The sequence below is a fragment of the Sardina pilchardus genome, chromosome 16 (assembly GCF_963854185.1).
Source record: "Sardina pilchardus chromosome 16, fSarPil1.1, whole genome shotgun sequence".
In the NCBI taxonomy this organism is placed as follows: Eukaryota; Metazoa; Chordata; class Actinopteri; order Clupeiformes; family Clupeidae; genus Sardina; species Sardina pilchardus.
This window is the reverse complement of record NC_085009.1, coordinates 24,808,846-24,821,345: the sequence shown is the minus strand read 5'-3', so window position 1 is coordinate 24,821,345 and position 12,500 is coordinate 24,808,846. Positions and strand designations below refer to the sequence as shown.

General features: G+C 43.6%; 1 protein-coding gene across 2 annotated transcripts in view; it reads left to right on the top strand.

The window, feature by feature from the left end:
- Window positions 1–2,261: 2,261 nt before the first annotated feature.
- Window positions 2,262–12,500, top strand: part of si:dkey-183c6.7 (urea transporter 1) — a 25,843-nt gene continuing 15,604 nt past the window's right edge. For both annotated transcript variants that reach the window (XM_062517042.1, XM_062517041.1), the window contains exons 1-5: window positions 2,262–2,597; window positions 4,468–4,611; window positions 6,206–6,395; window positions 7,211–7,339; window positions 7,849–8,041. In XM_062517042.1, coding sequence (XP_062373026.1) covers window positions 4,476–4,611; window positions 6,206–6,395; window positions 7,211–7,339; window positions 7,849–8,041 — 648 coding nt within the window. In that variant the 5' untranslated portion in view covers window positions 2,262–2,597; window positions 4,468–4,475. The remainder of the gene's footprint in view (window positions 2,598–4,467; window positions 4,612–6,205; window positions 6,396–7,210; window positions 7,340–7,848; window positions 8,042–12,500) is intronic.

Sequence of the window (12,500 nt, the reverse complement as noted above, 5' to 3'; positions counted from 1 at the left end):
GACATAGACATAGACATAGACATAGACATGAACAGACAGACAGACTGAATAAACAACAACAACAAAATCACAGGCAGGTTGACAGACAGATAGAGGCAGGCAGGCAGGCAGGCAGAGGGACAGACAACAAAACAAAAAAACAATCACAGATAGGCAGGTATGCAGACAGATAGACATAGATAGGCAGACAGACAGGCAGGTAGGTAGACAGAAAAAAACAATCAGAGAAAGGTAGGACAGACAAATAAACACAGACTCAGACAGATGGAAAGACACATAAAAACATCAATAAACAATCGAGCAGCAAAATAATGCTGCATTTTCTCATCTTTTCTTGCTCCAATCACCTTCTACTTTTCTGTACTCTTATTGTGCTTCAATTCACCACCGCCAACACTCTCCCTTGCCCCCTCTCTCCCTCCCTCTCTCCCTCTCCCTCCCTCTGTCTTTCTTTCTCTCCCTCCCTCTCTCCCTCCCTCTGTCTTTCTCTCTCTCTCTCTCCTCATAGCATCGTGGGCAATGATTAATCCCCTCAGGCACCAGTGCTGGGTAACCCAGCATGGGCGAGAGAGGTATTCATTAATGTGGGTGGACAGGACCATCGGAAGATGATGAGCGGCACCTTCACGCTCAAGTCGCCCGCGAGACGAGGGCTGCCTAGACAACCGGAGAGGGCTCCATGCAAACAAATGAGGAGCGACATGAATGGTCTCTCAAGAATGTCAACAAAGTGGCATCATTCTGAACATACTGTATGGGCATAGGATGAACATATGGGCATAGGATGAGGGTAGATAACTCAGTGTTGTATGCACAAGAAGAACATACAGACCCTTTCAATTGTATAAACAAACATGTGCCTTTCTAAGGCAGTTCCAGTGGCACAGAAAACAAACAACATTGATCTAATGGAAACTTGGGGACAACAAAAAAAAGAGAGATTTAAAGTCTACGTTTTGTAGAGCATTGCATTCAAGTCATTTTAATTGGTTCATTTTAATTTCAAAGCACTTGTTTTGGTTTTGAACTTTTCAACTGGAAACCTCTAGAAAACATTGAAAGGGTCTATACTGTTAGTGAAATATTATTATTATGCCACATTATAAAGATAAATGTACCAGTTTCTCCACATGGTACAATCATGTGAATTCATTCAACAAGAAGAGTCCTGCAAGATGAGTAGAATAGCTCTATTTATAAATCATTTATTCACACTGAAAATGAAATAAAAATGCATTATTCTGTTATCCAAAGTCTTCTTCTTTTTCTTCTTTTCCCACCAACTGTCTGTATCAACTGTTCAACGCAGAAACGTAGGTCACTTCAGGAATGTATTTTCTTTTTTTTAATTTTTGTAAACTTCATACTTTTTGAGATATTAACAAATAAACAAGCTTATTGCGCCACAGAGACTTTGCATTGACACTACGACACTGTAAAGGGCTAATTAAACTGATTTACACCTGTACCAACTGCTTTCTGCTCAACTAGGCCAACTCTCTCTGTGTCTCTCCATTTGACAAGGATACTGTATATGGCACCTTCCAACTTTGTTTCCATTCATCTTCTTCAAACCATTCAACCACCATTAAACCATCCACCCATTCAACTATCTATCAACATCCACATTACCTATCAATCAACAATCTACATTCAAATTTAAAAGGTCTACTTTTACATGATCAACTTTCATTAAACTATGCAACCACCATCCTAGCAACACCTTAGTAACTATCTCTGAATTATCTGTTTTAACTGTGAATTATACAATTTTACATAACAAGTTTTGCATTTCCATGCACTGACACTTGGAATTGCACTTCCAGTTTCTATTAGGATAATCAAACACATGTTCTGTCAGTTCCCATTATCCGTAAAGCAACAGGCCATGTGTTATCTATCCTAATAGAAAACAATGTTTTCTCAGCTTGATGCCCCACTTAGTCGGCTAGTTTAGATAGGTGTGCTTAGAGAGCTCAAAGAGGCCCAGTGCAAACACATGGAAGTGGAACGAGTGACAGAGTAACAGACACAAAACATGTAAGTGGAGATCAGTTCAGGCACTAGGTCCTCAGGAAGTGGACTTTGTCCATACCGCTATCCTGTCATGGTCAATGCATTACCTGCTAGACTTACACACCACAATCTGTGGCACAGTCTTATTTGCAAGAAGCTATACCCAGGGACAAGCAGGTGGGGGGGAAGGGGTGATGTGGGGCATAGATGAGTGAGAGAAGGCATAGATAGGTAAATAGATAGACAGAGCAGCTCGCGGGCAAGGTAAATAGAGCGAGAGAGAGAGAGAGGCAGAACGATAGAAAGGAAGAGAACGGATGCAACAGGGTGAAGAGAGAGAGACAGACAGAAAGAGAGAGAGAGAGGACAGAACAAGAAGTGAAGAAAGAAGTTCAGTATAGTTTGTTTCATCACTGGCCACTGTGGTACAGCACGTTTGGATACAGCACAGGAAGGTCCACTTCAGGGGAGTACCTGTGTGGACCTCGAGCGGAAGAAGTACCCTTGACTCTAGGACTTCTCTCTGAAGAAGGACTCTTGAGCGTACCCTAGGACTTCCTCCCGAAGAAGTACACTTGAAGGTAGGTGAGCTGCCCTGCAGAAACAACTAATGGAGAAACGGTGAAGTTTTATGACCGCACGTGACCAGGTTGCATTTCAGCAAGGCTCTTTACTATTTTGCGCAGCGTCAGTACGGAATTGGCCATGCATATGCAAAAACGTTTGACATTCAAGGATTTTATTGTCATGCACAGGTGATATGCTGTAGTGAAAATACGTTTGTAGTAGCTCAAGACAAAAGAAAAGGATGCTTCACTGGGTCAAAAGTGCTTGTTCCAATAAAGGTACAGGGCCTCTAAATCAAGAAAAATAAAAGAAATTGAGGCACACAAAATAAAAAATAAAAAAGGCTTAATTGATCAGTGGCTACACGCCAAGCTTTTAGTCGTTGCAACATCAAACAATGCATGCAACATCAAGCAAGAATGGATATTTAACCATTAGTCACCATTTTGCACTGCAACGTACTGGGTACTCAATTAACATAATCTCCCAACATGCAGGGCTGTCTGATGGATTTCATGGAGCCTTGAACATTGGGAAATGACCCTGAACAGGTAGCCAGTGTGTGGAAAAGGGTCATTATGTGAACTGTTCCATAAAAAGTTACATTGTTCAGGACAAGGCATTCTAAGAATGCATTGACAATGACAGCAGGTGTTATGCATGAATCAGTGCATCAAAATGAGCTTGAGGCCATTATCTTAAGGTAGCTCTTTGAGATTCCCTGTGGATATAATAAAGTATATCATTGCCAATAAAGTATATTATTACTATTATTATTATTATTAAAAATATTAGTTTGTGGTATAGCGCTTTAAGAGAACAAGGTGTAACCTACTAAACAAGCACACAGAAGAAATAGATAGAAACAGATAGCGCCCCCCCCCCCCCCCCCCCCTCTTTGCACAATAGGTGAAGGAACTGACAATTACTGCATTCTATACACTAGTAATCATATGCATGTGACAAATACACATCCTTGTATCCTTGAATACTCACAGCCATGTATTGTTTCAAGATCAACTAGATACTAAAGTGATGAAGTGTCAATATTAGAGTTCAATGTTGATTCAGGATTCAGGCTCTTAAGGAAAGTGAGACGGATCATCCAGTATCCTCAGGGTGAATGTGATGGCGTGCTGCTCTATTGTGAGTTGGGAAATGCTGTTGACATTGGATCCAGTGATTCTCGTGCCCATGTGTGTCCCCTTGTCCAGCAAGTTCCTATGAAAGGGAGGGAAGGGGCTGTGAGCACTGGGTAAGAGCTGAACTAATTGGCAGTCCTTGTCTGGTCCTGTGTTTCTATCTGACAGTGATTAGAAATGCAAGCCTAGCAGGGAAGCTTTTCACAGTGAGCATTCAGGCGCACACATGCACACGCTCAAACACACACACTCGCGCACACACACACACACACACACACACACACACACACACACACACACACACACACACAAACACACACAGACACTCACACATGGACACACAGGCACACACACACACACACACACACACACACACACCCTTACACAGACACACACACATACAGACACACTCACACATGCACACACTCAAACACACACACACTCGAACACATACACATACACACCGACCCACCGACACACACACACACCCCCCACCAGCGTTGGATGGCGAAATTCACCACACTCTCTCTGACTTGAATAACAAGTTGAAAACCCTTAATGCGTGAGCACAAAGAATTCAGGTTCAACCGAGGCCTTTGTGTCAGCGATAGTGATGTGCCCATAGTAGTCGTCGTGTGTTATTTCACAACCTCAGGAAATCTTCAGGACAGTTCTCTGGATTTAATCATTTTCAGAAAGTGTGTGTGTGTGTGTGTGTTTTCTTTTCTTCTCTTCTCGCCAGCGGTGAACATGTGGACTCCAGAGAAGTCCGAAGGCCCCGCACGCGGTCAGGCTCACACAGCTGCCGGGTCGTCCAGGCAGAAGGTCATCTCTGTCCTGCTCTACTGCACTGGAGAGATGACCCACTTCAGCAAGATCATGGAGGGTAGGTACTGTAGGAGTTAAGGCTCGTTCACACCAAGAACGATAACGATAACGATAACTATAAACAAATATCGCTCTCGTTAATATGAATGACAACGTTCACACCTAAACTATAACGATAACGACATGAAGAACGATATCGTTGTTGATCACTTTCAGAGCGATTTTGAGAACGATAAAAAGCTAACAGCCAATCAGAACCCATAATATTCTAGCCATCACATTCATTAACATGAGGAGAGACACTTCTTATCGTTGGCCAGTGTGGACGCTTTTATCGTTATCGTTATAGTTATAGTTATCGTTATCGTTCTTGGTGTGAACGAGCCTTTACTCTGCTGAACAAGACCCTCTTCTGAGCAAGATCATGGAGGGTAGGATAATAAAGGAAGAAAAAATAGGATTATTAAATGAATAATAAAAGGAATCAATTTTTGAGGAATTATCCTGAAAAAAAGGTTCTCTTTGGAGAAATGTTCCTGAAAAAGATAATCTTTCTATTAGATTTCAAGAAACTACACTCTTTCTATAAAGATAACTTGAAAAAAAATGCTCTTCCTGCAGCGTTTCTTGAAAGAGTAAATTCTCCAGACAAAATCCTTCTTTCTTTGCAATGTCCTTTGTGAGGGTCAAATGTTTTTACCAAACAAGGGATTTGTAAAACTACAGTAGCACACCTTAGACATCAGAGTTGAGACCATTTAACATGGTGAAGGCGTTCCTTTTTCAAAGCTTGCTGTGCTTTGCCTGGGTGAACCAACATGAACCTGTAAGCAAATTATGCAAATTTGTTCTGCAAGTGGGTTTTGAAAGGAGCCTACTGAGAGACTTTGCCTAGTTAAATGGTAACTGTGTGACCACAGCAAACTCTGAACTCAGGCTATGGAATGCTATAGTTTACCAATCCCATAAGTGGTATCTTGAGGAAAACATATCAAACAATTTCAAGTGAAATATAATAAAATAAAATATAGTCCTCTTCTCTCTTCTCCTTTGCTCTATCCCTTACTCCTCTCTTTCTTCTCTCCTCTCTTCCTTTCCCCTTCTCCCCCTCTTCTCTCTTCCTTTCCTCTCCTCCTCTCTCCCTCTCCTTTCCTCTCCTCTCCCCCTTTCCTCTCTTCCTCTCTCCTCTCCTAATGCAGTTTTTAGAGATGGAAAACTCCATCTTCAGTAAGTAAAAGTCCAATCATGTTTTAGTTCTACCTGTGCACTTAACACAGGTGATCTCATCAATTAGCTGCACAGCCCTGGCTGAAAAGTTGTGCTAATTAGAATCAGTTGATTTAAAGGGATAATCTAAAGTGCATTTCACTCCAGATTATCCCTTTAAATGCATGGTTGGCACAGATGTGGCAGGACTTTTGCTTTCTGAAGCTGGACTTTTCCATCCCTGCCCTATCCTCTAATTCTTCTGTCTCTCTCTCTCTCTGTGATGTTGTCACTGCTCCTCAGACAAAGCCCTTTCCTCTCCTTTCCTTTCCTCTCCTCTCCTCCTATCACAGTTTTTAGAAAGAGAACATATCAAAACATTACAAAATAATCTCTATCCTCTAATTCTTCAGTCTCTCTCTCTCTCTCTCTGTGATCCTCCTCAGACAAGCCCTTTCCAGTGCAGCTGGTGGAGTGGGTGTTGCGTGGGGTCTCCAGGGTGATCCTGGCCAACAACCCCGTGAGCGGTGCACTGATCCTGGGCGCGCTGGTCATGGCCAGCCCCTGGCAGGCTCTGATGGGGACCGTGGGCCTCCTGGCCTCCACCCTCACTGCAGTCATCATAGGACAGGACAGGTGAGGTGATTGAGATATACCTACTTTGAAGAATGGTGGGGGCAACATTATGTTTTGGGGATATTTCTCTTCAGCGGGGACTGGGCAATTGGTCAGGATAGAAGGGAAAATGGATGCTGCCAAGCACACCAAAATTCTTGAGGAAAACCTGCATCCCTCTCCTAAACAGCTGAGGATGGGGAGGTCATTCGCCTCCCAACACGACAAAAATCCCAAACATACTGCCAAAAGAACAAAGCAGTGGCTTAAGGATAGGATGGTGAATATCCTTGAGTGGCAAAGTCAGAGCCCTGACTTAAATCATATAGAAAATATGTGGATTGACTTGAAGAGAGCAGTCCATCGCCATTCCCTACAGAATTTGACTAAATTTTAACAATTCTGCACGGAAAATTGGGCAAATATTCCCCTGTCTAGGTGTGCAAAGCTATAATAGAGACATATCCAAACAGATTGATGGCTGTAATGAAAGCAAAAGGAAGCTTGACAAAGTATTAAGTCTGGGGTATGATGACTTTTCCAACCCTGTTATTCTAGTTTTTCATTTTTTATTCATTTTCAGAACTGTTGACTTCTTTTTCATTATTTTGATGTTGTACAGCTACATTTGTAAATAAAACTGGAAAAGATTTTTTTTTAAATGGGTTTTGATTTCAGGCTGTAAGACAAAAAAAGTAACTATTTCAAAAGGGTATGATAACTTTCTATAGGCACTGTATATCTAACTATATACTTATTTGTGTTTGTGTGCACATGTCTGTGTGTGTGTGTCTGTGTGTGTGTGTGTGTGTGTGTGTGTGTGTGTGTGTGTAAAGTGCAGAGATCGCTGGTGGACTACATGGCTTCAATGGGATGCTGGTGGCTCTGCTGATGGGTGTGTTCAGTGCGGCTGGTGACTGGTATTGGTGGCTGTTACTGCCTGCCTGCCTTGGTGGAGCCACGTGGTGAGTAAACACAGACACACAGACACACACACACACACACACACACACACACACACACACACACACACACACACACACACACACAGGCAGGGACAAAGACAGAGAGAGACACAGACACACAGACACACAGACACACACACACACACACACACACACACACACACACACACACACACACACACACACACAGACTACAGATGGAGATGCAGGCACGTTGCCAAAGACACACCCATGTCCCCCTCTCACACATCTCCCTCACAATCCAACCAAACCCCCCCCCCCCACCCCACACACACACACACACACACACACACACCCACACACACACACACACACACACACACACACACACACACACACACACACAGACACACACACACACACACACACACACACACACACACACACACAGGCAGACACACACACACACACACACACACACACACACACACACACACACACACACACACACACACACACACTGATGCTTCCTCTCTCTGCACTTCCAGCACGTTTTTGTTCAGTGGCTTGGCTCCATTACTGGACCGCTGGGATCTCCCTGTGGCCGTGTTTCCCTTCAACATGGTGATTGTGCTGTTCCTCGCCTGCACCGGCCCAAACAACCCCTACTTCCCGCACAACCCTGCCACGCCACCGGGGGCGCCAGAGGCTCTCAACCACACCCAGCTCCATGTGCCAGAGGTAAGGAATATTTGAAGAAGCGGGTGCGCACATCCCACATTTCTTTTTTTAAAACAGACAGAAATGTGTCAAAGAGCGAAAGGGATGGTCTGCACACTGTATACAGTAATAGCTCCAAAAATACTTTCTTTTTTTACTAGAAGAGGCAACGTTTCGATCAACAGATCTTCATCAGGTTTTGAGAGGGCTTGAGGGGCAGACTGACTATTTTCCCAAGTATTTTATGTACTGCTTTTTTCACAGTAGTGTCCTATAAACAGTGGCTTTGCAGGAAACGCTCAAGGCAGGTTCAGAGTAAAAAAACATTGATCTTATTCTCGGAGCGAATTTGGCACACACACACACACACACACACACACACACACACATTCATGTTATTCTTGGAATTAATTTGGCCTAATATAACAGTGTGCCATGAAATTGAACTCTAATGCGAACCAAGCTACCAAGCAAACAAACATTTGACATTTTTTTTAGCAACAAATATATACTGTCATAATAGTGCAATGGAATGAACTGTGCTGCAGTTGTGTGTGCCACATTTGTGTGAAGTGCATTTGTGTGTATGCATTTGCGTGTGCAGTTGTGTGTGTGCATTTGTGTGTACTACATTTGTATGTACTGCATTTGTGTGCAGATGTGTGAGTGCATTTGTGTGTGCCGCATTTGTGTGTAGTGCATTTGTGCATGTGCATTTGTGTATGTGCATTTGTGTGTGCCGCATTTGTGTGAAGTGCATTTGTGTGTATGCATTTGCGTGTGCAGTTGTGTGTGTGCATTTGTGTGTGCCGCATTTGTGTGTAGTGCATTTGTGCATGTGCATTTGTGTATGTGCATTTGTGTGTGCCGCATTTGTGTGTACTGCATTTGTGTGTAGTGCAGTTGTGTGTGTGAAGTTGTGTGTAGTGCATTTGTGTGTGTAGTGCATTTGTGTGTACTACACAGGAACATGGTGCATGCAGGAACCTGACGTGCAAGACACACTGTTTCTCACAGAGTAAAGCAAAAACCATCTTGTGAGATGAGATGAGCACTCTGATAGCACACTGAATGACTCCAGACGTTATGTGCAGATCTTTAAAATTGTAAGAGGGAGGGAGACATTGCAAATAGCCCGGCAGATTTTTCCGGAACATCAAGCTGCACGGAAGAGGGGAAATGCATGGCTGACACTCAAAGGCCTCGCACAGAACCCTTCTTGATCTGAGCAAGACTAATCCAGGGGCTTTTCCAGGGTATACTCACACACATTTGAACAGCAAAGATTGTCTAGCTACCAAAATTAATCATAAAGGGAGCAAATCCCTGGAACGAAAGGGCGTGTCCATTATGTCAAACTTAAACCTTTCTCTGAAATAAGCAATAAGAGAAGATAACTATAATTTTTAAATATAATATGTACTATTTCATTGTCATTTTAATGCCAATGAAACACTCTTTCGGACACGGGATAAACAGTTAAACGTTGGAGTTAGCCTGGCTACTTCCGGACTCCTACAGTAATTTCCTGTGTATAAGCCGCATTGTGTATAAGCCGCAGGGCAGTGTTTTATGCAAGTTAAAAGAAACAAAACCATATTAACACCATATTAACTGCTCCTCCTGTATTAATCTCATAGCTGAAGATTTTTTTTGCAAAATCAATGTATAAGCTGCAGCTACCGGTAATGGTCGGAAAATTACGGTAGTTAAACATTTGACTTATGACCTGGCTACTTCTGGACTCCTAACAGATACAAGAAATGACCCTCTTCTGAATCGTCTCGCGTTATCAACTGTCTGTGTGAACAGTATGCTCACATGTTGTTTTATTTATCATCATCATCAGCATCATCATCAGTAGCATCACCTTTGTTGCCAGATTCAGGGCGTGGAACAAGCGAGTAAGCGAGTACCAAAGGTCAAAATTCAAAGTTAGTAATGGAATGACACAATCTAAAAGAGTGCCAATAGGTTTACCAATAAACAAAATGATTTTGTCTTCCCAAACGTTAAAGTGTGCACATAATTACAGACAATGCAAAACGTTGCGGCAATTCCCAAATAACGAAAGACAAAAAGGACAACACAAAATAGGCAACAGTGCGAACTCCAAGCTGTTGGCCTTCCAACAAAGGCACCAGGGGGTTATTCCAAGTATGTGGCTTTTTTGTAACTAAACCACATACTTGGAATCCTCCCCAGATAATCCAGTCCTCAGGTGTGCAGGTGTGTGTGTGTGTGTGTGTGTGTGTGCATGTGTGTGCGTGTGTGTGCAACACACACAACCAACACACCTTTAAAGAGACACAACAGGACAGGGCATTAGGACACATTAGCATACGGCCAGTCACACACTTCACTTTTTTCTACTTCTCACTTTGTTTAATCAAGAGGCCTTGGCCAAATAAGAGTCTGTCTACAAGTTTTATATTTGTTCTGGTGTGTGAGTATTAGAAGCAGGACACTCTACACAGACACACACACGCACACACACACACACACAAACTCTTCACTCTCTCTCTCTCTCTCTTTCTCTCACACACTCACACACACACACCAGACACTTGCACGTATACGCATGCCTAAGCACACCTACACACGCCTACCCCACCCCACTCTCCCAGTACATGCACATATGCAAAAACACACATCACACACACACACACACACACACACACACACACACACACACGCATTTCTACTTCCTCTTCCTGGCATTCTATTTTTAGCTGGACTGGTCATCCAGGGGGGAGTCTCACACAGCTGGAGATGTTGAGAAGCCTGAGTGGGAGCCACCTGGAGACAGAGACATGCTGTGTGTGTGTGTGTGTGTGTGTGTGTGTGTGTGTGTGTGTGTGTGTGTGTGTGTGTGTGTGTGTGTGTGTGTGATGTGTGTTTCTGCATATGTGTGTGTGTGTGTGTGTGTGTGTGTGTGTGTGTGTGTGTGTGTGTGATGTGTGTTTCTGCATATGTGTGTGTGTGTGTGTGTGTGTGTGTGTGTGTGTGTGTGTGTGTGTGATGTGTGTTTCTGCATATGTGTGTGTGTGTGTGTGTGTGTGTGTGTGTGTGTGATGTGTGTTTCTGCATATGTGTGTGTGTGTGTGTGTGTGTGTGTGTGTGTGTGTGATGTGTGTTTCTGCATATGTGCATGTACTGGGAGAGTGGGGTGGGGGTGGCGTGTGTAGGTGTGCTTAGGCTGTGTGTGTGTGAGGCCACTCAGCCAGTCTTTCCTGAGGAGGGTTTCTCCGAGTCAGTTTCACCCACTCGCCCCTCCTGAGTCACCCAGTTAGTCAATTGGACACAGGCCTGTGTGTGGCGCCATGTGGCTTTTCAAGTATATTTTTTGGGCTTTTTATGCCTTTAAATCTGCCGTCAGCAAGCCTTCAAAATTCCGGGTCTAAAGTCGGAAAATTCAAACTGACACAACTTTCAGGTCCCTCCCCCAACCTCTCCAAGCTCCAAAACTGCCCCCCTAAACATCTCCCCCTCTGTAGACGAGGTTGTTTACATGAGCAGCAGAGTACCAGCGGTTGGATAGCAGCGTGCACAAGCTGTGACTGACAGGTAGCGATTCCTCCCCCCCAATGTGATGTGAGGGAAGTGAGTGAGAGAAAGAGTTGGGGTGAGATCCGGAAAGGACCACGGGGCGGGAATCGAACTCGGGTCGCCAGCGTGTGGTGCAGGTGCCCCAGCCAGTCGTGTCATGGCTGGGGCCGCCATGTGGGTTTTTGTCTGATTTCACATGAATTTGAATTCCCTCTTCAATTTTGTGTAACAGGGCTCTTCAGGCAGGTTTGAAAACAGTTCAAAAATGGGGGTAGAGGAGCTTCCTGAACTCAAAAGTTTGCTTAAAGGAATAGTTCGGAATTTTGGACATAGGACCTAATATCCAACTTTACCGAGGTGATATAGGTCGGTGGAGACCGTTTTTATCGCGTTTAGCCCCTTCCTTCAGTTGCAGCGTCCCCCTTTGCTAACGCTGGTTTTGAGCTAACACATTTCTATGGTAACATCAGTCTGACATCAACAACAGTCTTACTCACTCCACCGCACACCCGAGACAAGTCAATTAAATCGTCGGACTATCGATATACATGTCCGTGTTGATAGAATAATTTTAGAAATAAAACTAACCTTGCAACTCAATGATTTATTACATTTTGAGGGACTAGTTTCTCAATATCAATCCGCCACTGCCATACAGGGAACAAAGTAGGCTATTGCAATGCGATGCAAGGTTCGTTTTATTTCTAACATGGTTCTATCAACACTAGGCATGTGCATCGATAGTCTGACGTTAAAATGTATTTGTTTCGGGTGTTCTGTGGAGTGTTTTCAGTGGCAGGCTGGATGTTACCGTTGACTTGCGTTATCTTGGCACCAGATTAGCACGAGATGAACGGTGCAACTCATGAAGGGCAGAAATTCACTGAAAATGGTCTTCACCGACCTGTATCACCCAGACTGAGTTGGAAAT